Raw genomic sequence first — 27,597 nt, 5'->3', positions numbered from 1 at the left:
ACTGCAGAAATACAAAAGATCATGAGAGATTACTACAAGCAACTAAATGCCAATAAAATGGACAACTTGGAAGAAATGGACAAATTCTTAGAAAAGCACAACCTTCTGAGACTGAACCAGGAAGAAATAGAAGATATAAACAGACCAATCACAAGCACTGAAATTGAAATTGTGATTAAAAATCTTCCAACAAACAAAAGCCCAGGACCAGATGGCTTCCCAGTTGAATTCTATCAAACATTTAGAGAAGAGCTAACACCTATCCTTCTCAAACTCTTCCAAAATATAGCAGAGGGAGGAACACTCCCAAACTCATTCTACAAGGCCACCATCACCCTGATACCAAAACCAAACAAAGATGTCACAAAGAAAGAAAACTACAGGCCAATATCACTGATGAACATAGATGCAAAAATCCTCAACAAAAGACTAGTAAACAGAATCCAGCAGCACATTAAAAGGATCAAACACTGTGATCAACTGGGGTTTATCCAGGGAATGCAAGGATTCTTCAATATAGGCAAATCAATCAATGTGATACACCATATTAAGAACCTGAAGGATAAAAACCATATGATCATCTCAATAGATGCAGAAAAAGCTTTTGACAAAATTCAACACCCATTTAGGATAAAAACCCTCCAAAAAGTAGGCATAGAGGGAACTTACGTCAACATAATAAAGTCCATATATGACAAACCCACAGCCAACATCATCCTCAATGGTGAAAAACTGAAACCACTTCCACTAAGATAAGGAACAAGACGAGGTTCCCCACTCTCACCACTATTATTCAACATAGTTTTGGAAGTTTTAGCCACAGCAATCAGAGAAGAAAAAGAAATAAAAGGAATCCAAATTGTGAAAGAAGAGGTAAAACTGTCAAAGTTTGCAGATGACATGATACTATACATAGAGAATCCTAATGATGCTACCAGAAAACTACTAGAGCTAATCAATGAATTTGGTAATGTAGCAGGATACAAAATTAATGCACAGAAATCTCTTACATTCCTATACACTAATGATGAAACATCTGAAAGAGAAATTAAGGAAACACTCCCATTTACCATTGCAACAAAAAGAATAAAATACCTAGGAATAAACCTACCTAAGGAGACAAAAGACCTGTATGCAGAAAACTATAAGACACTGATGAAAGAAATTAAAGATGATACAAACAGATGGAGAGATATACCATGTTCTTGGATTGGAAGAATCAATACAGTGAAAATGATTATACTACCCAAAGCAATCTACAGATTCAGTGCAATCCCTATCAAACTACCAATGGCATTTTTCACAGAACTAGAATAAAAAATATCACAATTTGTATGGAAACACAAAAGACCCCGAATAGCCAAAACAATCTTGAGAAAGAAAAACGGAGCTGGAGGAATCAGGCTCTCTGACTTCAGACTATACTACAAAGCTACAGCAATCAAGACAGTACTGTACTGGCACAAAAACAGAAATACAGATTAATGGAACAGGAGAGAAAGCCCAGAGATAAACCCACACACATATGGTCACCTTATCTTTGATAAAGGAGGCAAGAATATACAATGGAGGGCTTCCCTGGTGGCGCAGTGGTTGAGAGTTCGCCTGCCGATGCAGGGGAAACGGGTTCGTGCCCCGGTCTGGGAAGATCCCACATGCCGCGGAGCGGCTGGGCCCGTGAGCAATGGCCGCTGGGCCTGTGCGTCCGGAGCCTGTGCTCCGCAACGGGAGAGGCCACAACAGTGAGAGGCCCACATACCGCAAAAAAAAAAAAAAAAGAATATACAATGGAGAAAAGACAGCCTCTTCAATAAGTGGTGCTGGGAAAACTGGACAGCTACATGTAAAAGAATGAAATTAGAACACTCCCTAACACCATACACAAAAATAAACTCAAAATGGATTAAAGACCTAAATGTAAGGCCAGACACTATAAAACTCTTAGAGGAAAACATAGGCAGAATACTCTATGACATAAATCACAGCAAGATCCTTTGTGACTCACCTCCTAGAGAAATGGAAATAAAAACAAAAATAAACAAATGGGACCCCAAAATTAAAAAATAAATAAAAATGAACGGGACCTAATGAAACTTAAAAGCTTTTGCATAGCAAAGGAAACCATAAAAAAGACGAAAAGACAACCCTCAGAATGGGAGAAAATATTTGCAAATGAAGCAACTGACAAAGGATTAATCTCCAAAATATACAAGCAGCTCATGCAGCTCAATATCAAAAAAACAAACAACCCAATCCAAAAATGGGCAAAGACCTAAACAGACATTTCTCCAAAGAAGATATACAGACTGCCAACAAACACATCAAAGGATGCTCAACATCACTAATCATTAGAGAAATGCAAATCAAAACTACAATGAGGTATCACCTCACACCAGTCAGAATGGACATCATCAAAAAATCTACAAACAATAAATGCTGGAGAGGGTGTGGAGAAAAGGGAACCCTCTTGCACTGTTGGTGGGAATGTAAATTGATACAGCCACTATGGAGAACCGTATGGAGGTTCCCTAAAAAACTAAAAACAGAACTACCCTACAACCCAGCACTACTGGGCATATATCCTGAGAAAACCATAATTCAAAAAGAATCATGTACCACAGTGTTCACTGCAGCACTATTTACAACAGCCATGACGTGGAAGCAACCTAAGTGTCCACTGACAGATGAATGGATAAAGAAGATGTGACATATATATACAATGGAATATTACTCAGCCATGAAAAGAAACGAATTGAGTTATTTGAAATGAGATGGATGGACCTAGAGTCTGTCATACAAAGTGAAAATAAATCAGAAAGAGAAAAATAAATACCGTATGCTGACACATATATATTGAATCTAAAAAAAAAAAAGTGGTTCTGAAGAACTTAGGGGCAGGACAGGAACAAAGACGCAGATGTAGAGAATGGACTTGGGGACACGGGAAGGGGGAAGGGTAAGCTGGGACGAAGTGAGAGAGTGGCACTGACATATATACACTACCAAATGTAAACCAGATAGTGGGAAGCAGCTGCATAGCACAGGGAGATCAGCTGTGGGCTTTGTGACCACTTAGAGGGGGGGATAGGGAGAGTGGGAGGGAGAGAGACGCAAGAGGGAGGAGATATGGTGATATATGTATATGTATAGCTGATTCACTTTGTTATACAGCAGAAACTAACACAACATCGTAAAGCAATTATACTCCAATAAAGATGTTAATAAATAAATAAATAAATAAATAAACTGTGGTACATTCATACTCTGGTATACAACTCAACAATAAAAAGGAATGAACTACTGACATACACAGCCATCTAGATGATGCAGAGAATTGTGCTGAGTGAAAAAAAGCCAATCCAAAAGGGACATATTGTGTATATAATCTATATAACATGTATGTAATTTATATAACTGGATTGAAATGACAAAATTATAGAAAGAACAGATTAGTGATTGCCAGCAGTTGGGGACAGGAGGGAAGTAGGTGTGGCTATAAAATGGCCAGATGAGGAATCCTTATTGTGATAGAAATGTTCTGGCGTTTTGCTGTATCCCTATCAGTATCCTGGTTGTGGTACTGTATTATAGCTCTGTAAGATATTACCATTGGGGAAAAAATAATTTTAAAATGTCAACCCCCGACCCAATCCTATCAAACAACACACTAGAGATTGGGAGCACAGAATACCTCGTTCTTAACAAGCTTTAGGAGATTCCTATGTACCTGAAATTGGAAAACCACTGCTATATATCAAGTATGTTCCACATGTTCACAAGTTCTCACCAACACTGCAAGTTCCCACTGACTAAGTTACCATCATATTCCAGCCCAGCCTCCTGAGATCTATGGAGTCCCCGAGGTTGGAGTGTGGGATTTCCCCAGACTCTCTCATACATCCTTCAACAGCTTGCTCTCCCTCTGCTCCTACAGAGTGCCACTCCCATAGCCATTGTCTGAGGACTTTGCTAATACATTCTTCAGGAGATAACTTTATTTACATAGTATTGGAAGGAAGCCCTTGCCATACCCTCTAAGCCTGTCCACCAACAGGAACACAAAACCAGACTTAATCCTTTTCTCTGAATACCGAGGATTTTCCTTTTCATCCAAAAGACCACCAGGCTCACCCTGTGTAATAGCCAATTTCCCAAAACTTGTCCTCAAATTCCATAAAATTAAATAAAAAATATATCTGGTAAAGATGTGAAATTTTTGTTAACTATGAAAGTGACACAAGAACGAAAAAATGTTTTAAATTATTAGAATTAAAAGTCATGATTGTTTGTATCAAGGAACAAGAGATTATGCAAATACTTTCAAATGATAAAATAATCTCACACTTCATTTTTTGAATGCACTCACTCGGATTCAAGTTCACCAAGACACAATCAGACATTTTTATTCAAACTGTCTTCCCAAGTACTTTACGGTCTCTTAACCTGGCACTGTATATGTTTCAGGTGAATTATGAAGACAGAACAAGTCTAGGACTTCAAAGATAATATGCAAAGCAGATAGTGCTTTGACTAGAAACTTATAACTAGTGTGGATTTTTACATTGTTAGACATGAGGAAGAAGATTTTGGGCAATTGTCAGGATTCTTTTTTCTTTTTGTGTATTAAAAATATTTGTATTTAAGCATATTTAAATGTTTAACCTATAGACCAACAGCTAAACTCGACTGGTGTGTGTGACAGGGTGAAACTGATACAAAATTAATATTTTGGAGGGGACATTTTGGCATCTACTTAGAGAACGCCAAACTAAAGTAATTAGGGATAGATCTCCATGCCTTTCCTCAAATGCTGTAAGTGACTGCAAAACATAGCATTGGAGTGAATTCCTGGTGTGTTTTTCCCAAGTGACCCCTTCATTCAATAAATACTTATAGTACCAAGCACTGTTCTAGGTGTTGAAATACGGTGGTAACCAAACAGATGAGACTTCCTGCCTTACTGGGACTTACAGACTAGTGGTGTTAGAAAGCTTCCCCAGAATGTCACTGTGGATATCACAAAGATATATTCTTTTTTTTTTTTTTTTTTTGTGGTACGCGGGCCTCTCACTGTTGTGGCCTCTCCCGTTGCGGAGCACAGGCTCCAGACGCGCAGGCTCAGTGGCCATGGCTCACGGGCCCAGCCGCTCCACGGCATGTGGGATCTTCCCGGACTGGGGCACGAACCCGCGTCCCCTGCATCGGCAGGCAGACTCCCAACCACTGCGCCACCAGGGAAGCCCACAAAGATATATTCTTAACTCAGATCCCAGCTATGCCACTTAGGAGATGTGTGACCTTGAGAAAGTCATTACTTCTCCATGCCTCAGTTTTAGGGAAAATAAATATTTGCCTCACTGTGTTGTGTTGGTTAAGTGAGGTAATATAATGGAAGTACCTTGAAAGTCCCTGCCATGTTAAGGCTGCTGGATACATGTTATTTAACTTCTGTATTAGCATGTTTTAAATGCAGAGCCTCTTTCAGAGAGATCGGGGACCAATACAAATTGTCAAAAGTAAGGTGTTTTTTTTTTTTTAACTACGAGAGTGGCACAGCCCATTCTCACTGATGCTTCAAACATCCCAAGCACCTAAAAAGTGCCCCCTTTGAGTGAGATTTGCTTGTCTTATGCCCCAGGCATGAACTCCAGGGCTTTCATGATAATAGATCTGCCTCACTCTTCCTAAAATTAGGCAGCACTTATCTTGGAGATACCCATGAGACTGTCACGGGCCACTCAGGAAGGCATGTTACTAGAGAGCCCATCACATCAAGAAGTCTAAGTAGGGAATTCCTTGGTGGTCTAGTGATTAGGACTCCATGCTTTTGCTGCCGAGGGCAAGGGTTCAATCCCTGCTTGGGGAACTAAGATCCTGTAAGCTGCACAGCGTGGCAAAAAAAAAACAAAAACAGTCTAAGTAAATTTTCTCCATCCAAGTCCTGTGACACACAGAAGAGTCACTGGCTATTAAAAACTCTCAGACATCGGTCATACACACCAACATCAAATAAAAGACAACCAGCTAAACCCATCTGTCAATAATCATAATGAAATCAATTCCAGTTCTCTGCAGGCTTTGAATACTCTAGAAAGTCTGCATACCTTTAGGCTTTGAGGTTTTAAGACCTTTAAACCTTTCTCACCTGTTGTACTAGAATATCTCCGATTCGGTTGATGACGAAATTCCTGTCGTTGCCAATACAGGATTCTTGCCTTCGCTCCTTCATACTATAGAAGAAATGCCTGTGGATTTCAAGTAACTCATCTAAACAGGGGAAGATTTTATCCACCGTACTGTGGTCAAGCTGCAGCTCCTCCTTCATCCCTTTCCTGAAGATCTCGGACATGATGAACAGGGTCTGGATGTGATGCATTTCTGTCTGCATTAGCTCTGAAACAGGTGAGCAGAAACAAGCTTTAAAAACACAAGTGTCCTCTGATGTTAACTAGACTTACTGTGGTGACCATTTTGCAATACAGACAATTATTAAGTTGTACACCTGAAACTAATATAATGTTGTATGTCAATTATACCTCATTTTTTAAAAATGTATCCCTATTGACATAAATTAGTAGCTAAACACTGTATGTTACACAAATAAAATAAAAAGAGGGAATGTTTAGGAATAATAATATTCTTCTACTGTTGAAGTCAGCATTAATTAAACATTTAATGTAAGCTCAAAATATTAAACTATTCTCTTTTTTCCTGACATTATATGAGGATATGTATAAGTCAAGTCCAAGATGTAAGAATCCAATGTATCAAACTTTCATAATATAACCAGCTAACATCTTTAGGTATCTTCAGTTGGGCACCAGGTTTTATTTTCCCCTGAATGCTCTATAAAATGTAACTTAGTTTACCTCTTTTCTTTCTTTTTCCTTCTTTCATTTTTTTTTGTGTGTGTTTTGTATTGAGTAGGAGCACAATTAATTTGGTGAATTATGTTGAATTAAATATAATAAAGTTCCTCAATGCATACAACAGTAGGTCCTTTCTATTATTGGATCTGTCTCTGAAATTCCATTTTCTCCAGGAGAAAACAATGTGTCATGATCAAGGGACATCATCAAGAAAGTGAAAAGACAACCCATACAATGGGAGAAAATATTTGCAAATATTTGATATTTGATAAGGTATTTGATAAGGGACTTGAGTCCAGAATATATAAAGAACACTTATGACTCAACAACAACAAAAAAAACCCACTTCAAAATAGGCCAAAGATTTGAATATATGTTTCTCTAAAGAGATATACCAATGGCCAATGTGCACATGAAAAGATGCACAACATCATTAGCCATCAGGGAAATACAAACCAAAACCACAATGAGGCACCACTTTACACACACTACAATAATTGTAAGTTAAAGGATGAACAATAAAGAAGCCTTGGTAAGATGTGGAGAAACTGAAACCCTTATACATTGCTGGTGTGAATGTAAAATGGTACAGCTGCTTTGGAAAACAGGCAGCTCTTCAAAAGGTTAAACATAAAGTACCATGTGACCCCCACGGTGGTCAACCCAAAATGACCATCAAGTCATGATTAGATGAACAAAGTGTAGTATATCTATACAATGAAATATTACTCAGCCACAAAAAGGAATAGAGTGCTGATTTCTATTACAGCATGGGTGAACCTTGAAAACAATATGTTAAGTGAAAGAAGCCAGGCCCAAAAAACTAAATATTGTAATGTTCACAGGAGCATATTCATAGGGACAGAAAGTAGATTAGTGGTTGCCAGGTACTGGTGGGAGGGGACAAAGGGGAGTGACTGCTAATGGGCACAGGGTTTCTTTCTGGAGTGATGAAAATGCTCTGGAATTAAACAGTGGTTGATGGTTGCACAACTTTATAAATATACTAAAACTTTACAAATATACTACAATATAGATTATACACTGTAAAGGGGTGAATTTTATATCTCAATTTTTTGTGACTATATCTCAATTTTAAAAATGCATCATGAGAGAAAACAATAATTCACAATTTGTAGGAGCATCAGAAGTACAAGTTCTAGATTAATGAGTATTTCCAAACTCATGTACATGTTTTGAAAAAGAACACAAAACATCAGCCATGGAGGGTAAACAAATCTAAATGTAGCTTTGTTTATTATTTTATCATAAACAAAACTCTAATTGGGAACTGACTAACTTTAAATTATTATTATTAATTATTGTATCCTACCATATTTTTAATATCTACTCCATACTAAGCATCTACCATACCCGTTAATCCATTTATCTGTTATGACCCCCAAAATAGGAATGATTTTCCCTATCTTTAAAAGAGAGACATGAAGAAGAGAGGTGAAGGATTTTCCCTAGAACACAAGACTTTCTGACCCTGAGGCCATGCTGTGAACTACACGACATGATAATTCATCCCACATGGGTGAGATTATTTTTAATAATATATGAAATCAAGAAATAAATGAAGAAAAATTACAGTATAATATGAATTAGTGAGAAATACTAAAGGGGACAGCACCACTCTTTCCAAGGTAGCTCCCACCTGCACAGCCCTAGATGCCAGCACACTACACATCGGCTCCTCTGATCTACATAACCACCACTTCACACAGGAGAAAAGCGGCCATCGTCGCCACCCGACTTTGCGGCCCATGCTTTGTACACACAGGATTAGCAAAAACTAAGAGTTAATCTCATATTTAAAGTAAGGTATCTTCTTGGAACCACGTTTTAGAATCTACTTCATACTTGAAAATTTTTTAAACTTCATTTTTTCCTAACTAGTCTATAATCTAACCTCCCTTAATTCAGACGGCCTTCACCCCAAATAGCATGAAATCGTAAAACCTCCCACAGTTGAATTCCATACTCGGGACTGAGGCACACAATCACACACGGCCCTAAGCCAGGTGCCGCCAGTCCCTCTGCGTCTATGTGAGTCACAGTCTCTGGCTGTGTGCAAGCAAACTACAGGGCCCTGCATGCAGCAGTCCTGACTACCCTACCTTAAAATATGTGAACAGTCACTGTGATTCATACAACAGAAGAGGTGAAAGAGTAGAGACCATGCCTAAGTAAACTTGAAAAGGGTAGAAGACATAAAATTTGCTTATACCAGGTACAGACAATGCCTCATTTAAGCCTCACAACATTTTAATCATTATCCCCATTTTACAAAAGGAAAAACTGAAGTCCATGTGAGTTAAATATTTTATCTGAGACCAAGTAACTAGGAAATGGTAGAACTGGGATTTGAACCCAGCCTTGAATCCAGGTATGTATGGTTTCAAATGCCATGCACTTTCCTCTGCACCACACTGCTGGAGCCCAGAGAGAATGTTTGAAATGCTTACCAAAAATGACATCCTGTCTTTTGATGACATCCTTCTCCTGCCTACTACAAAATGAGGGGTCCACCGCCAGACTCCAAGATTCTGCTTCAAACCCCTGGGCATCACTGCTGAGGTCACTCCACAGAGATGAATCCACGACATCTAATGTGCGTTGAAGAAAGAAAAGAAAAGCCAGAAGTGGGTGAATACACGTAACACAAACAGACCTTCACAAGTGCCCATGTTTATGGATTCATCACCCTAAAGAAACCTGCTATGAACATAGAAACAACTAAGCCAAAATACTGTGATAGGCAATTGAAACATCTGAAACCAAACAAGTGAAGTGGTTCAAATCAAGATCGCCCTCATGAAAGCAAAGCAGAATCAGGTATTAAAATAGTGATTGTGTATATGCCAAAAATATATATATATATATTGAAGATTCTTTTGTTTGTTTTTTTTTGACTTGTTCTATTTTAGTTTTATTTTTGGTAACCTGCAGAGTCCACGATGTGCTTACAGAATCTTAAACCCACTGATTTCTTTTGCCCTGGGTTGCTTTGCGCTGTTTACTCAAAACTGAATCTTGTACTTGTCCACTTTATTTGCTCTTTACTTGGCTTGCTGTCCTTAATATAAACATGAAGCAGGGTATAAGGCCTCCAGTCACATGTGAGTACAGATTTTTCTGATAGACTTTGACAACACACATATACCCCTTTCAGGAAAACTAAATTCTATTTGTCCAAATGGCACTCCTTAGAGATACTCTAGCTCAGAGAAGTCAAGATGTGATGACAATGGATTTAAAATAAGCGGATTCCTGGGGAAGAGTCCACCCCCTTCTCTCATCACTACTCTCCCTTCATTTGGTTTTCCTTTGCCTATTAATAATGCTAGGATACAACAAGCAATTCCCCAGATTGTCCTATCCAAAAACAGGTTTTTTAAAAATGCTTTTATTCCCCTACAAGTAGGAGGCAACATATGGGGATAAATATCTCAGAGGTCCAGGCAAGTCCAGTCTTAAGTAACTGAAACATATATTTTTAATGTATGATCCTATACCAATTCATCAATAGCTGTAAAACATTTTTAAAGAAGAACAAGCACATATTTCTTTCTCTTCATGACGTTTATGACATATTCTTTGGGGAATATGTCCCTTTAAAAAGATGCATCATGTTTCCTTGGTCACTATCTGGGAGTCTCCTCTGTGGCTCAATTTGCATTCTTTTTAATCAGAAGAACCTGTAGCTAAGTGACACCATGAAACAGAATTCTTTTAAAAAGAATAAAAGAAAACGTTTCCATCTTACATCCTTCAGAAAACATTCCTTTCGGCAAATGCTCACAGAAACCCAAGTAAATGCAAAGGCGTCTTCTTCTCACCTTCCATTAAGAAGGAGTCCGTGGAGGGAGGTGAGCCCATGGGCTGGAACAGCTCATCAGACTGAGACTTGCTTCTCCAGGTGCTCCCGTCACTTTCGGACTCCAAGGCTGCCCCTGACCTCCTGAAGCTGGAAGGACAGGGAGAAAAGTCAGCCCCGGCAGCAGCTCTGAGACATCAAGGTGTAAGACCACACTGAGCCTTACCTTTCCAAGGTGATGCCTGGAACGCTTCTGGACAATGGATGGACTTGCCCTGCTGTTTCCTTCCTACCGGTCGGCAACCCAATAGGCATGGAGGAGGAAGGGTGCAAGGAGAGCCCAGGTGGTGGGACGTCTCTAAATGAAGAATCTGGAAATCAGAATGGATGCTTCATGAGGTTTCCATAGCGGGCAGTAATGCCAACGAGTAAAGATGTCTCTTAAAAGCCAGAAGCTGAACACTCCAATGGCCACTTCTAATGTGTCACAAGCCCAGACTTGAAACTAGTCTCCCTGCCACATCCCAACACCTGCTTCAAATGTCCCTTCCAGTTCACACCCTCCTGGTACCCAGGCTGCAGGCCTGCTTCAGCATATCCACTTGGAGACTGTGGGTGGCTGGAATTACACAAACAGACAAGAAAATGGAATGGGGAAACACTGGGATTGCTTGCCCATAAACCACTGCGTGTACTCCCTAGAGCCAGCTTTAAATAGATACAAGGTGTTATTAGCACTATTACTAGAACGTACACTGTGTGTATAAACAAGCACACACACACACACACAGAGCATGTCAACAGATTGGAACAATGCTGGGGAGTCTGTTCTTTACGGTATAAGAATGTCAGGCAGATGAAACCTTCAAGCCAAGCTGGGCTGTTCTCTCTCACATATGGAAAATGAAATGATGCTTCAGTACCTTTCTGGTCAGTTTGAAATGTTATGGGCATCCACGCATTTACATTTGATGTGTATTAAAAAGTGACTCTCCGAAAATATTTCAATCCTATAATATTATGTGCTTGGCACACACCTTTCTTTTTTTTTTCTTTTTTTTTTTTTTTGCGGTATGCGGGCCTCCTACCATTGTGGCCTCTCCCGTCGCGGAGCACAGGCTCCAGACGTGCAGGCGCAGCGGTCACGGCTCACGGGCCCAGCTGCTCTGCGGCATGCGGGATCCTCCCGGACCGGGGCACGAACCCGCGTCCCCTGCATCGGCAGGCAGACTCCCAACCACTGCCCCACCAGGGAAGCCCGGCACACACCTTTCTTAAGTAAAGGGGAAAAATACTTATATGGAACCCTAAGATATTACAAAGGATTCTACACATGTATGATTTAATGTTATTCCTAAGTTAAGAGGAGGAACAGATGGTATTCTATCAATTCTAAGATGCTTTTAAATTATTTTCATGCTTAACCTTATGAAATTGAGGAGTACGTTCCAACTGAGGTCAAAAGGACTTCTGGTGAAGAAGCAGGAGAGTAAACAGTGTCACACTTGTTACTGCCTGCACTAGTTTACCCCTGTGTAACATCACACACAGTCACACGTCACCATTAATTTGCATATTTCATTGACCCCCCCCCCCGATTCAAGTGGCTTTTAAAACACTGGTGACATATGGCAGCACTGAAGTGAAAAGTGACCACAAACTTAAAATGCCTGCCACAAGGCAAGCTATGTAATATTTGAGGCAAAAGAAATTGTAAAATTGCTCACATCAAATCAAAGCATTTTCACTCAGGAGGACAATGGTGTGACTGACCCTTGAGAGCAATGTTAAGACTGTCATGGACTGCCAATTATCTAAGAGAAATTGTTTAAATTTCAACAATGTATTAATTCAAGAAAAAGAGTTCAAGCATATGCACAGAAAACTCAGGTATGCCCTGAAATTTCAACTGCCATCCTAATGCAGCTGATGAGATCACAGCCTCAGGCAGGGCTACGAAAAAGTATCAGGTTGCTCTGATAACGAGCAACAGAGACTGATAAGAATCTATAGATTCTCAACTTGAAGACTTTTTCCTAACTTTGTGATTCTTAAGAAGCATATGGTATGTATTGGTCAAGATAAATATGTGCCACTGCTAGGAAAACATAAAATTATGTACATTTAATGTAGTGTTTCTCTTTTCCCCCAAAAGGCTGTTATCAATAGTGCATATTACACTAGTTCACATCTTAAAATTGAGGCGACATCATAATACCTCCTCCATTCAGCCTTCCCTAATATAAAGATCATAGAGTACATGTAGCGCAAAGGCTAGTAGTCTGCCAGAGTTTATGACATTCTTGACTTCTTTGTATAACTAAAAATTATGCCAGTTACACCCAGCATATGCTATGAAAGAAGGAATAATTGGGCAAATGAGAGAACAAAAGGATGGGGTATTTTACATTGGAAAAAATGTGTGTATGTATGAAACTGAAAAAAGTTCTTGCCGTTTTCCACATCACTTACTTCCAAGGATGGTCTGAGGTTTGTTCTTAATATATTTCACTTGGAATTTCTGTAAAGAACATTAGAAACACAGAAAGTAAGATCAAAGCACCACTGGACTACAAGAATGTCCACAGTTACACAGAACAGGCTTCTTATCTATACCATTTTCTTTGTTATTTTATTTCAAACAGAGGAATTCAAAGCAAAAGACATAAAACACAACAAAGAGAAAAATGTTATGACAATGAGATGAGCAAGTTATAAGGAAGGTGTGCCTCATGAACACGTCTCAGCAAGATCCCAGCTTTAGTAAAAGCCCGATGGAACCGAAAATCTCCAGTTCCTGTGTGCAAACTCAAGCTCAAAAAGGAGTTCTTATCAGCGCTGCCTTTCTCCTATTTGTTCTTTCTGTTCCTGGCTATTCCTCCCGCCTACAGGACACAATGACCTTGAGCACTGAAATGTCATCCTCAACTCTGTGACCTGACACAATGTGTGTTTCAAGTAACACAGAGTTGGGGACTCCATGCTTCCCTCTGAAGGATCATCATGCTCACTCATGTGCATTTCTGGCATGGCTTTAGAGTGGGAGACAAAGGAACGCAATGATAAATACCTCCATCTACTCAAGCCCACCCCCAAACACAGAGAACATTCCTCTAGTCCAGTGGGACTTACACTGTGGTCCCAGGATCAGCAGCGTCACCTGGGAACATGTTTGAAATGCAAATTCTCAGAATCCACTCAGACCTACTGGATCAGGAATTCTGGGAGTGGGGCCCAGGTATCTGTGTTTTAACAGGCCCTCCAGGCGATTCTGATGTGTGCTGATGTTTGAGAATTACTGCTCTAGACTTCATTTACATATGCTCAGGGTTTGCACTGGTAAACCAAGCAGGTCCTGACAGGAAGCCTAACCCACCCACATCATGGAGCGTTCCCTCTACTTCTACAAGTGCATAGTTAACTGAATAGGTATACACTTTGAGCATGTGTTATTTTATCACTACAACGACCACTTTAAAAATAAATCTAGACAGTAATAACTAGTAAATCTAAAAACCTAAACAGATAACACAAAGCAACAAGCTGCATACAAGCATGTAATATTCACACACGACTGAGAGATTACCTTGGTACATGGAGAGGCGGCATCTTTACAGCCCTTATGTACATTTGCATTACAGTCTGGAACAAAAGGAGAAGACAGAAAAGTGTCCATCTTATTTAAGTTAATCTGCAAAGTGAAATGCATACGGCTACATCATGCTTTTAAGGGTCATTATAAAAATAACACATAAACATTAAAAATATTTAGAAAACTTAAAAAAGAAAGAAAAATATTTAAATCACATGTAGCCCCACCACTGGAGCAGAACATCTAGTAATGCTTTTTGCATTAAATTCTATTTTGTCTGATAATAACATGGCTACATCTGCTTTCTTTCCCTTAGTTTGTCTAAATACAAGTGTATCCTTTTGCATTCCTCTACTTTAGATCTTTCTGAAAATTAAACCTTTAGATATTTCTTGTCAGCAATATAACGCTGTATTTTCTATAATCCATTCTGACAATCTGTTGTTTGCTTGTTTGTTTTTTGGCCGAGTGGCTTGTGGGATCTTAGTTGCCTGACCAGGGATCAAAACCAGTCCCTGCAGTGAGAGCATGGAGTCCTAACCACTGGACCGCCAGGGAGTTCCCTCTTTGTCCTTTTTAAATTAATATTTTTAGTTATTTGTATTTTATATACTCTTTTACAATTTATATGGTAATCAGTGCTCTCTTTGGATTATTTTGTCCATCTTATTTTGTGCTTTATATTGCTTTCTTTTCTATTTTTATTCCTCTCTGGCTTTCTTTGGATCAATTAAATATTTTTCCTAATTACTTTCTTAATTTTTACAAGTATGGGACATATTTTTAGCTTAATAATTTTTACCCTAGATATTTTGAAATTCATATTTAACTTAGTAAAATCTGAAATGAATAGCTTTACGGTCCTTCAAACCACACAAGGATATTTGAATATATAAACCTCACTTCCTCTCCCTCTTACGTGTTCATCTTGCTGCTTTAAGCACAGCGGACAGTTTATTGTTTTACACTGTCAATGTTCTTCATTCTTTCCTGCATCTCCAATCCTTTTTCTGGATTGCTTTCCTTCTGTCTAAAGTACATTCTTTAGAATTTCCTGAAGTTCTGTTGGGGGCACACCCTCTGTAGCCCTTCCTCGGTGTCCTTGGGGGACTGGTTCTAGGAGCCCCTGGGGATGCTCAAGTCCCTTATATAAAATGGTGTAGTACAATGAATACAGTCGACTCCCGTATGGGCAGACTTAACTGCCGATTGCACTGTTAATATTTTAATTTTCTTGGAGAGATTTTTCCCCTTCTGCACAGGGTCTTATCGATTATGAAACCTGAAATCATGCATGACATACACTTCTGTGTCTGCCTGAGAACTCACGTACTACTATATGCCCTATATTAGTAAGGGACTTCTGACATATGGCAACTGCCTGCTCGCACACCAGGGAGAACGCCTATGAAGACGCAAAGAAAGAAAAATGCACAACAGTGCTAGAAAAAATGTACTGTCAGGGTCCAAGAGAATTCCTACTAACTAGAGGAAACCAAATTAAAAGAGAAAAGTTAGCAGCTTGCCTACATTTTACTTCACGAAACACTGGCTGCATCTCACTGAAAGAAGTAAGGGAACACTTTGCCTGCCCCCTCGTGTCCGCAGGCTCAGAGAGCTCCCTGCATGGGGACTACCTCCTGCCAGGCTGCTGTCTTCTTGGCCCCTCTGCCCTCCCACCTTCACATCACCTACCACCACACCCTCATCCTGCCCACCCCCACCCCGAGACGCTGAGTGCAGATGGAGAAGCCGGAGGCTTATCAGAAACTTCAGGAGAAAAATCCTTCCACAAGGGTAGCAGGGCTCACTGAGGCCCGTCAAACAGTGGCTGCAGCCCCCTGAGAATCGAGCAAGATGCTGAGCCCACAACCTTCCTCCCGCTGTAGGTCTTTGGCGGCACCCAGCCAACACCTCAATGGCCAATGAGCAGAAGACAGCCTGGTCCACGTACTGGTCCTGCAGGCAAACATCAAAATGGCATGGCCCTCACCTCACCCCAGAACAAGAGAATGAAAGGATAAGGAAAAAAGCAGAAGCTAGGAGGCACCACAGAACAGTTATACTGAAAACTCACAGGAAGAGGGAGCCACTGAATATTATGAAATCCAGAAACGGAGAAGAAAAATTTGGATATTTGAAACGTGTCCTCCCTAAGAGACACAAAACAGACATAAAATAGGACCAAAAGGCCATGAAGGGAGTATAGGATGTGACCATAGGCCAACAGGATGACAGGGAAACGGAGCTTTGTGAGACGAGAAAGTACTACAAGGAAGAAAAAAGAGCAAGAGCGGAATTTAAACCAAATTGAGAAGATTCAATGTGACAAAGTATCAAAGCAGTGCTATGAAATTAAACTTGAAAGAGTCCCTCCAGAATGTGGAGAAAAAGAAGTGTATAATTATCAAACAAGATGTCATACAAATATGACAGATCACACTTCTCTAAAGAAGAAATCAGAAAAATGAGGTCAGAAGTAACAACTGACAGCTACAACTGACAAAAACGTTTAGAAAGCTTAAAAGGAACCCAAAAAGGCGAATCAAAAGGTCTTACTGTTTTCTAGGAAAAAATCATTAAATTATACCTATTCTATAGACACAGCCTGACAATATCCCTATGATCAAAAAATTAAAAGTCCTCAAGCATCTAGGCAAAAAAGCAGGTTCCCAGCAAGGGAATGAGGACAAGCAGGCCCCAGAATTTTCTACCGTACTATAATATTAAATGCCCAAATATAAGGGACCAGTGTTGGCAGAGTCTTGAGGGGAAAAGGTTTGACTGAAGAATTTATTTAGCCAGATAAAATTGGTTTTATTGTGTGAAAGAAGCAAAGATATACCCTTAGATATACAAGATTTCAGAAAACAGATTACTCCAATAACCTTCTTGGAAAAAAAATTACCTGAAATCCTATTGCCTATTAAAAGCAGAATCAAAATTAAGAGTTCAGAATGGATCAGCTTTATTGAAGGAAAAAAAAAAAAGAGCAAAAGTGAGCACTGAAACTAAAGAATCACATCTTAAAAAGTATTGTTAAGTAGAGACACAGAACTGAATACAAATATCAAATTATTGTTGAAATAGAAAATTATTCCTGAAAGATTAAACATACATTATAAAAGTAATAATAATGAATTTAGTATACTCACAGAGGCTAGAGGGAAAAAAGGGTAACTATAAGGGAAATAAGAGTTTTCAATTATAAGCCTTACACAGCCTTAAAGTTATTATTAGTTAAGTATTAAAAGAGCATATCTTGCCAAATCCCTGAAGAAGATAAAAGACAACAACACATGGTCTAAATAGCTGAACCAGACATCAAGGAAAACAGCAAAGAACTATAAAAGATAGTTGACAGCTGTAAAATTAAATGTAAATAAGGAAAAAACCCTTATAAAACAAGGTCTCTCAGTTACATTAAAGATTACCTATAGCTAAATTAAAGACACACACCTCAAATTAAAAACACAGAAATAGGTAAGAGAAATACAGACAAAAGGAAAGCAAGAAGAATATTAATTTTAAACAAAGTAAAATTCTTATAAATGGCATTTAACCGCATTAGGGTAGTTTTAAGTTTATGAAAGTTAAATATGCAGTGAAGCTGTGATTAGTAAACTTCTGTGCATCAAATAATGTAACATCAAAATATAGGTAGTGAAATCTATTTATAAACAAGGAGAATTTTATAGAAATACAGTATTTGTGGAAAACTAGCAACTCAGGCTTTAATAAAGAAGAATACAGACACCAAGATTTTGAATATTTATATTATTTGTTTTATATCATATTGTATTTTTAAGATTAGAAATATTGATATTCATAATTAAAAAATACACCATGAAGTAGGGTTATTTACCAATAACAGCAGTCTGAACGTTGTATTCTCCTACCCAATGTAAAAAACTTAAGAACCAAAGTTTAAATGCCCAATACTCCCCTTCCCCCAAGATTGTAAATCTTAAAACTTCTAAAAGACTATGGTTAAAGAGGAAATTAAACATATACTCAAACTGATTCTAGAATTTAATCTAAGGCAATGATCAAAGATGTGGACAGTGATATGTGGAAAAGAATGCTCCTTGCAACATGATTTACGTTGTGAAAAAATTGGAAAAAAGTTAAATGCACAACTAGTAAGGAACAATGAAGCACATTTGCTATCATCATCAAATGAGACATTAGCATACAAAGCTGACTTTTTTAGTGATTAGGAGGGATTCCATAAAAATATGAATAGCAATTTTCTCTAGGTGGTAAAAGTCTGGATAATTTTGTTTCTCCTTAAACCTTGTATCTTCTATGAACTCCGCTGCCTTTTTAAAAAAAATTAATGACCATTTTAAAAGCTAAATATAATCTGTGTACTTTCAGCAATTTCCATCTTCCACTAAAACTTTTATGACAACCCACTTGACCAACTCAGTGTGAACCAACATATTCTGTACTGCAAGGATCTGCCTTTCAGTGATCCCTAAGCTTTCAGTAGTCATGAACTACGTATGAGTGTCTAAGGGCCCAGCTTTCCGGTAGCTGCTGTAGGGGATACAAAAGAACCATTATGTGACTATAGACCTCCAAGAACATAAAGTCTATGCTAGTAGTTAAAATCAGAAGAGGCTGTACATACCCCAGTATTAAACTGGATAGGATAAATAGATCCTAAGTGTGATGTGCAGGAACTCAGGCCACAGTGGTCAAGGAAGACCTCCCAAGAAGAGGCAAGAAATCTGGATGAAGTTGAGGAGCAGGGAAAACAGAGATAGGAGACTATCGTTAAGTGCAGGAACAGAGGCAGGAAAACATGCACAGTGGGAGAAAAGACAACAGGCCTGGCAAGGCCTCTGGTTGTAAACCAAGGCTGAACAGGGAAGTGACCGTAGGACTAGCCAGCAGGATGCAGGTAGAACCGAATGCACATCTGAAAAGCCTGGGCTTAGTCCAGTAAACAAAAAAGAGAGAAGTCCTCAAGCATATGTGTGCAGATGGAAGCAGTGCTTCATTAACATTAAGGTGGTGAAAGTATCCAGAATAAATTGTAAGTGAAAATACCTAGAGAGAGGGGAAACTAGAACAGTTTGCTGTCAGCAGTCCAGAGGTGATGAGAATCCACCAGAGCAGGAACGGTGAGAAAGGAAATGAAAGAGGGACCACGTGGACTGGGGTGCCAGGATGAAGAGGAACTAAGAGTCAACATGCCCAGCGTTCGAGCTGGTACCATCAACACAGCAAGAACGGCCTTCTGCATGTGAACTGGAAGGTCGGTTTTAGACACGTTGGTCTGGGAGACAAGAAGATCTTTGGGTGATGATGCCCACAGACAGGGTGTGACCAGGACAGTCTTGGTTTACACTGTAGCTCTGCCATAATGCTCAAATATAGCCACAAGTTACATGGGGGCTCAGCCTCTCTAGGCAACTAGAAATATGGAATTAGAAAGTGAATGATAAAGACGTTAATCTGGGAAGAACAGGTTTCCGTACAGTATTTTAGAACAAAAGACTGGATGACTATACTTAGAAACTATACCCAGAAAAGAACAAATGCCCAAGAACTGAGTTTGGAGGGTACTCAAAGTTAGGAGAAAGGAGACAATACAGGTGGTAAACAGAAGAGTAGTGTGCCATGGAAAAGAGGACACCTACCTACACAAAGGGACAATAAACATGGAAACAGGAGAGAGATCAGTGAGTCTGAGAACAGTAACGAGGAAAGACGCTCAGGTCAAGAGCAGGACTTCTGTTAAGTAGTGGGGTCAGAGGCCAAAATCAGATGGTTAAGGAAGAAGTGGCAGGAATAGACGTCAGAGCAGTGAGTGGAGGTTGCCCAACTTGAGGAGTTTGTCTTAAAATGAGGGGAGAGAAAGGTCATGGATGTGGCTGGGGGGTACAGCTGAAGAGATCCAGCCCTATGAACAAGAGAAGAGCCACAACCTATGAAACATATGCCATCAAACCCATAAACTGACTGCTGACATGGGGGCAAGCCATTAACAACCCATGAACAGGACTTCCCTGGTGGTCCAGTGGCTGGGACTCCACGCTCCCAGGGCAGGGGTCCCAGGTTCCATCCCTGGTTGGGGAGCTGGATCCCACATGCCACAACTGAGAGTTCGCATGTCACAACCGGAGATCTCACATGCCACAACTAAAGACCCCACATTCCACAACTAAAAAGATCCCGCATGGCGCAACTAAAACACCCTACGTGCCGTGGCTGAGACCCAGCACAGCCAAATAAATAAATAAAATGAATGTTTAAAAAATAATCCACAAACAATACTTTCGGCAAACTTCTAAAAATTTAGCAAATTAAATCACAGCTGAACTGCTTGATGCTATTTGTTTTTTAATTAGCAGACTATTGTTTAGAGTAGTTTTATTATTATTATTATTTTGCTTGATGCCATCTCAGGTCACATAAAAGAAAGAAATCAAGTCTCCAAGGAAAGCCAAGTTCAAGCATGCAGTGAAACTGGCATCATTAAAGACAGTGTGAATGGATACATTTAAATGTTTAATTTAATCATTTTCTAGGAATTTAATGAAGAGCTTTACATATAACCTTCCTCTGCTCTTCACCTCCCTTTGTACTCCCATCCCACCCCCCAAATGTTCCCCTAATTCTGGCCACCAACAAACACCATGAAATGGATTCCACCTGCCCGGGCCTAAATTCTTTTGCACTGAATTATTCTTTCACTCCATAAATATCTACGAAGCCCCTGCTATGCAAAAGCATTGTTCTAGGCACTGTGGATATAGCAGAGAACAAAATCAACAGACAAAAATCCATCCCTTGTAGGGTTTATATTCCGGTGAAGGAGATAGATAATAAAATTGATAAACAGAACAGAGAGTGAGTTAGAGGATGTTGAATGCTATAGTGGGATAAAAAGGAGGAAAAGGGGGGAAATGAGCCAAGCAGAGGGTGGTCAAGAAAGGCCTGACTGGTGGGTGTTATCTGAAGCAGACCTGAAGGAGGTGAGGGGACAAACCACACAGCTAGCTGAGGGGAGAGCACTGCAGGCAGAGAGAACCACAGGAAAGGCCCCATGGCAGGAGCATGCCTGACGCCCGGAGTACTGGACGAACAGCAAAGATGCCAGAGGGACTGAAGCAGAGGATTGGGAGGAGTGGACGACAGGAGAGATCATGGGGGCCTTGCAGCCACTGTCAGGGCTCTGGCCATCCTCAGAATGACAGGAAGCCATCGGAGCATCTGGAACACAAGGACAAATGCCTTGACGAACTCGCTCGGACTGAGATTTTGAGAACTATGCTTTTTGAAGTAAAAGCACAAGGAGACCAGCTGCAGAGCTACTGAAATGATGGCTTTAGACCAGGGTGATAACAGTGGCAGGGGTGAGAAGAGGCTGACTTCCATATATATTTTGAAGACACAGCCAAGAGGAATGCTGAAGTATGTGGGACTGAGAGAAAGAGAGGTATATAGAAATACTCTAAGATTTCTGGCATGAGCATTTGGCTAGAATGATGGAACTGCCATTAAACTGAGAGGGTCAGCTTGTAGGTGGGCACAGAAAGGGGAGAACGGAGCTCCATTTGAGATGCTGTTTAGACATCCAAGTGGAGACATCAGAAGGCAGTGAGGTATAACAGTCTGGGTTCTAGGAGAGACTATTGTCTGTGGACACAAAGTACTGACTCAACCATCATGGGTCATTGCTTGCTGATGAAACCACACACAGACATGAAAACAAAAGTCTACATGAACACACTTAGCACTGGCACTATTCTCAGGGAGCTTACTGTTTGGGGAGGCAAAGCACGCAAGAAGACAGCACACATGGGGCCCGAGAACTTACTGGAACACTGGAACGACTCTTTCCCCAGGAGCGTTTTATCACAAACCAAACACTGCAGAGTCCCAGAGAATGTTCCAGGGACAAACTGATGTCGACTCAGTTTCTCTTTGTCTTTGGCATCCTTGCCTTTTGTCTTGAGATATGGCAGCAGCAGCGAAATGGGGAGAAAAGAGAAACGCTCAGAGCCAATCGACGTACAGAAACCATACAAAGTCTCTACGTGTTCTATCAGGACGGAAGGGCCACACACCAAGAGGTGTGATAATGCCAAAATGTAACAGCACCCAGCATGAAGTGGTCTCAGTATGTTCAATGACTTGGACAATACCCGATAAGAAATATAGAGGTTTTTAAATATGTGTGTACAAAACCTAAGGTAAATGATTTTAAAGGGAAAGTGGAAACTATACTAATTGCTCAGAAACGGAGCATCTACGCTTTATAGACGATAGGCATAAAACCTTAATTACCTTAGATTTATTCCGAGGGCTGGTCATCCTGTTCATGAGGAAGCTGAAAGTTCGGCTCACTTTGTACTTTTCAGACTCTGATTTGGCAGGTATGATGTATTTATCCCATTCTTCTTCCTGAATTCTACAAAAAAGAATCTGTTATCACAGCTTATAAAACTTACCAGAGGGAGCAAAAGAGAGCAGTCATACATATGTGTGTGTATGTATGTGTGTGTATGTATACAAACACACAGATGTATTTTGTACATATTATTTTTACACATATATATTTTTCAGGCTTTAATGGTTATTCTAAAGATAAGGATAGAAACTATTAAAAATATATCTTATAGATGAATAGGTGGATAAGTGTATGATAAAGCAACTATCTCACAATGTTAACACTTACAGAATCTAAGTGGTGGAAATAGGTATTCTAATATATAATTCTTTCAGCTTTTCTGCATACTTTAAAATTTTCATATTAAAATATTAGAGAAATAAAGGAAATCTTACACTTATAATTTTACTCTGAAAATATTCATCTCCCTGTTTACTATGCTAATAGAATTCTCCTAGCACATAGAAGCCAAATAACCAATGACATTAAACCAGATTTTATTTATTTTTGGAACAGAGATAATACTCAGCAGACACACATTTCCTTTGTCAATACAGCCTGAGAAACGGACTGTCTGCCTCATGGTTCCATCTCTCCCCCTCAATCAGGCTATTTGCAATCTGAGACTCTAGGTTGCAAAGGAGAGAACATTGTGGAAATTCCCCCCAAATAAGAGGCAAGTTAGAGGTAATTGTACCCAACCTGTGAACACACTGAACACCACTGATTTTCCTCTAATCCACAGAATCATTCTCTAGAGAAAAAAAAGTCCCAGCTATGAAGAGGAAATTTCCCTGGAACTTTTATATTTCCCCTAGAACTTTCTCTGATGGTCTTGTATTCTAATATTATTACAAAGAGAGAAAGAAAGAGTGAATATATTGAAGACCAACAAAAGTATCATGTCAAACCAGATAACACTTCTGTAGACAATTTCTAAAATGAACATTTCATAACCCATGTCTCTCCTATCCCTCAAACTTCTCACTTGTCAGCATTAGTGGCTAATACATTCATCTCTGGGAAATACCTTCAAAAGTAATCATACTATTGATATGCACCAAAATATATATGATTACATTTTACAAAAATGACTTAAAAGACAACTTCTAGGGCTTCCCTGGTGGCGCAGTGGTTGAGAGTCCGCCTGCCGATGCAGGGGACACGGGTTCATGCCCTGGTCCGGGAAGATCCCACATGCCGCGGAGCGGCTGGGCCCGTGAGCCATGGCTGCTGAGCCTGCGAGTCTGGAGCCTGTGCTCCACAACAGGAGAGGCCACAACAGTGAGAGGCCCGCGTACTGCAAAAAAAAAAAAAAAAAAAAAAAAAAAAAGACAACTTCTAGGACTTCAGTTTTTCTCATCTGATCAAAGACTAAGTTATTTCTAAGGCCCTTTCTCATGCTTAAATATAATAAGTACTTAACTGGTACATATTAAACAAAACTAAGTTATTTGACCTCTATATTAGATAATTGAGAGTTCAAACCTCAGTGAAGGCATTTAGTATAAATAATAAATTACTTCAGAGCTACCTCTTGGTCACGCAGGTATAGTCAGGACAGTGGGTGTCCTGCCACTCGAGCCCTGCACAGTTCATGAAATTGTGTTTGCTACTGAGAGAAAACAGTTGAAAAAGTTAGAAAGCAAAGATGGAAAACAGAAGTCAAAGTGCCCTACACTACTCAGAATAACACAAGGAACTTAGACCCTCTCATTTCCTTTCTACTTCCACAGCCACCTTCTTAGATAAATCATGGGTTAATATATCTGTAAATTTCCATACCTCTTGTGTCTTAAGCATCCTAATTTGCAAAACTCGTGGAATAATATTCAACAGGCTCACTTTTGGAATGGGGAAAAAAGCACAATTGACAGCTGAGAAAGAATCCTCTCTGGAACACTTTTTGGGACCCCACCAAGAGCCACCCAATGTCTAAGAGAAGAAAAATATGGGGAGGAAACCTAAATCTCAGAATTGAAGAATGATGAGGTCAATGTGATTTCTGAGGTGAAGAAGTCCTCTCCCCTACTTCCCAGTAGGAACACAACTACACTCTCTCAAATGAAAGAAAATGAGTTCCTGTTTACCAGACTCTACTCCCAACTCCCTATGCTACAGAAGACTGTATCAAGAACAATGTTACAGTTTTGATTTAAAACCTACAGATGCACTGCAATTTATAAAAAAAAAAGACAAAATCATACCACTTAATCTTTAATTCCAAAGGTTGATAAGAACCGAGATGACAAAGTAAACAAAACAAAACAAACAAACAAAAAAACTGAAACACTAAATATTAAAAACTCTGAATCATCTAACCTGGTAGACACGTGAATATCATAGACATGACCCATTTTCAGATTATGACAATGGGAAACACAGTGTAACTTCTGGGCAGATGTAGAAGGTTGGTTGACTCCATGTTTCAAATCTAATTTAACTATGTGGTATTCACTTATGTAAAAATTAGGTACTTTAGAGAAGAACTCAGAAGGGAAAAATCCTCAACTGATTTCACAACAGAATGTAAACAGCTTTTCAATTTATAAGAATCTGGAAAAATTTACTTAAACTCTTTCAACATCCCAGAACAAGAATGCCTAACTCTATTATCAATTTGATGACCAATGGAATTACCCACAATAAAGTTTTACAAGCCCCATTCTTCAGAGATTCTTGGCATTACCTTTTCAATAGGTAAACAGATATTTTAAGTATCTGAATAATATGGATATAGCCTCAATATCTTAATCCTTAACCTATTATATCTATAACCTATTTTTTAAAAGAACTGGGCATCTAAGTATTTAAAAAGCTCCAACTATCCAAACTGAAAATTGACACAGGTGAAACTTCAACTTTGAACAGCCAGATTCTTATTTTCTTAAAAAAATAAAAGGTAACAGATGTATCAGATTTAAGATAGACGGTGGCAATAAAATAACTGAGTTGTACCATATAATCCTAAGAAGATGGAATAGATGAAGTGCCTGCTCCTATAAAAATGAGCCTGAAAGGTATGGAGTGAGCCCCCCTTTTAGCTGGCTGCACTCTTTTCCAGAAATGAAGTGATCAACATAAATAAGGGAATCCCAAAGAAGGCAAACCCCCAAGTAAATGTCTATTGCATGACCAAAGCAAAGCATTAGGTCTAGCCAGGGACCTTACTGGTGTATCCAACAAGGTATCAGGAACATAGTAGGGGAAATGGAATATCTACCCTACTAGATACACCAGGGGATATGACTAAGAAAGTCAGATGCTTTTGGGATGCAGACCCAAAATGGGCCCAAGAACAGGAAGAAAAGAACAAGAATGAGGAATATGAGAAAAATATTCATCCCATCCAATACATATCTCATCCAAGTTAACACATTTTATAGGCTAATATTTAACCAATTCTGTTATTGGCTCTTCCAGCCTTAAATCCCTCTCTTAATGGAAAATATTTTTGATTTTAAAAAAATCCTTACAATCAGTCTATTACTTCTCCAATTGTTAAAAAGATAGCAAGGATAAGACTTCTAACCAGAACGATGACCAGCATGATGAACAAATTCCAGAATTAGTCAACAAATCGCTTAAATGAAGTAATAAACATAAGCAGCTTAGAACAGTGCCAGGCACATAAAAACACCCAACAACGGGCAGTTACTGCTGCTCCCGCTGTCACCATCATCATTGCCCTGAGGTCCTTTCATCATCAGCTTATTCTTAAAGGGCATTCTTAGTCTTCCTCTGGTTTATCATTTCAGAATTTCTATTCTGGTCTCCAAAAAATAGGAATGAGCAAAAGGAGATTTTTTTTTCCTTCTTCTTCATACTTTTAGTCCAAGATTTAAAGCAAAATATTTCCTTTTGATCTATATAGTAAAAGGTTTCAGAGTTTGAGCATTAATAGCACCCAAATTAAAACCATTTTCCTCCTTTTCCCATGGTCTCTCAAAGCCAAGCATTTATACCATTTCTGACACAATCCCAGGGCTATTTCACAGTGTGATTCACAAGCAGTTAGTTTCTCAAGACCAACAGAGTGCAGCAATCCAGCCTGCTCGCTAGTCAGCTGCCCAAGTTTTACTCTAAGGACAGTTTTACCTTCTAGGGAAAAGAGCAGCTTAGGCATACAGCTTTCAAAGCTTCATTTTAATCAGAAAACTGATAATGCTCAAAGTACTTTCTGCATCATTTATTCTTTGTTTCACACTTAACACTTCTAAGCAATACTCTACGACGACAGACAGCAGAGATGTTTAGGCACTTTCTAAAACTGACTCCAGGGGTTTGTTACCCCAATAAGTCTTCCTGTCATAGCGGACAGACCTAGTGAGAACCGGATACCTTCCTAAAGCAGGTGGTCTCACACTGCTCTGCACGGTGCTGTACACTGTAAGTGTTTGGCTTTGAAAATAACCCCAGACTACTCTGTCCCCAGTCCTGAGGCCTGTTCATCTGGAGACTGAAAGGAACAGCTGGCAAACCTAAACCCATACAGATCACAAAGGGTACAAAGGATTCAGGCAGGCTCATTAGGCAGAAACCTCTCACAAACTATTGAACAGGTATCAAAAATGATGTGCAAACATTTCCAAAGACGGATCAAGCAGTCCCTCAGGAAATCTGGAAGGGTTAAAATACCTTTTTTCTCTTGGTGGCTCCGGTAAGCTGTAAGCTCTTTGCTCTACAAGACACAGAACGATAAAATGAAAACGAAGGCAGACAAACTAGCAGTCGTGTGTTAGTTTGAAGTGCACACACTCAACCGTACATTATCATTACATATACCACAAGTTAGAAAATAATGAAAAAAGTCATTTTATATAACTAGGGCATTGCTCTGGATATTTTTATCACTTTCCCTAATTTGGAGAGAATGGGGAGGAGGCCAACATAGGGAAACATTTAA

The 27,597-nt window shown here is 39.4% G+C and overlaps 1 protein-coding gene across 10 annotated transcripts in view; it reads right to left on the bottom strand.

The window, feature by feature from the left end:
• ARHGEF28 (Rho guanine nucleotide exchange factor 28) overlaps positions 1-27,597 on the bottom strand; it is a 314,507-nt gene that overhangs the window by 70,076 nt on the left and 216,834 nt on the right. For all 10 annotated transcript variants that reach the window (XM_081232412.1, XM_081232406.1, XM_081232410.1 and 7 more), the window contains 9 exons: positions 27,330-27,372; positions 22,589-22,712; positions 22,119-22,251; positions 14,279-14,334; positions 13,165-13,213; positions 10,919-11,063; positions 10,715-10,842; positions 9,341-9,481; positions 6,146-6,393 (listed from right to left, as the gene is read on the bottom strand). In XM_081232412.1, the coding sequence (XP_081088538.1) occupies positions 6,146-6,393; positions 9,341-9,481; positions 10,715-10,842; positions 10,919-11,063; positions 13,165-13,213; positions 14,279-14,334; positions 22,119-22,251; positions 22,589-22,712; positions 27,330-27,372 (1,067 nt within the window). The remainder of the gene's footprint in view (positions 1-6,145; positions 6,394-9,340; positions 9,482-10,714; positions 10,843-10,918; positions 11,064-13,164; positions 13,214-14,278; positions 14,335-22,118; positions 22,252-22,588; positions 22,713-27,329; positions 27,373-27,597) is intronic.

This window comes from Mesoplodon bidens (assembly GCF_964165515.1).
Source record: "Mesoplodon bidens genome assembly, chromosome: 4".
In the NCBI taxonomy this organism is placed as follows: domain Eukaryota; kingdom Metazoa; phylum Chordata; class Mammalia; order Artiodactyla; family Ziphiidae; genus Mesoplodon; species Mesoplodon bidens.
The sequence above is the reverse complement of the archived record's forward strand: the minus strand, read 5'-3'. Positions and strand labels throughout refer to the sequence as shown.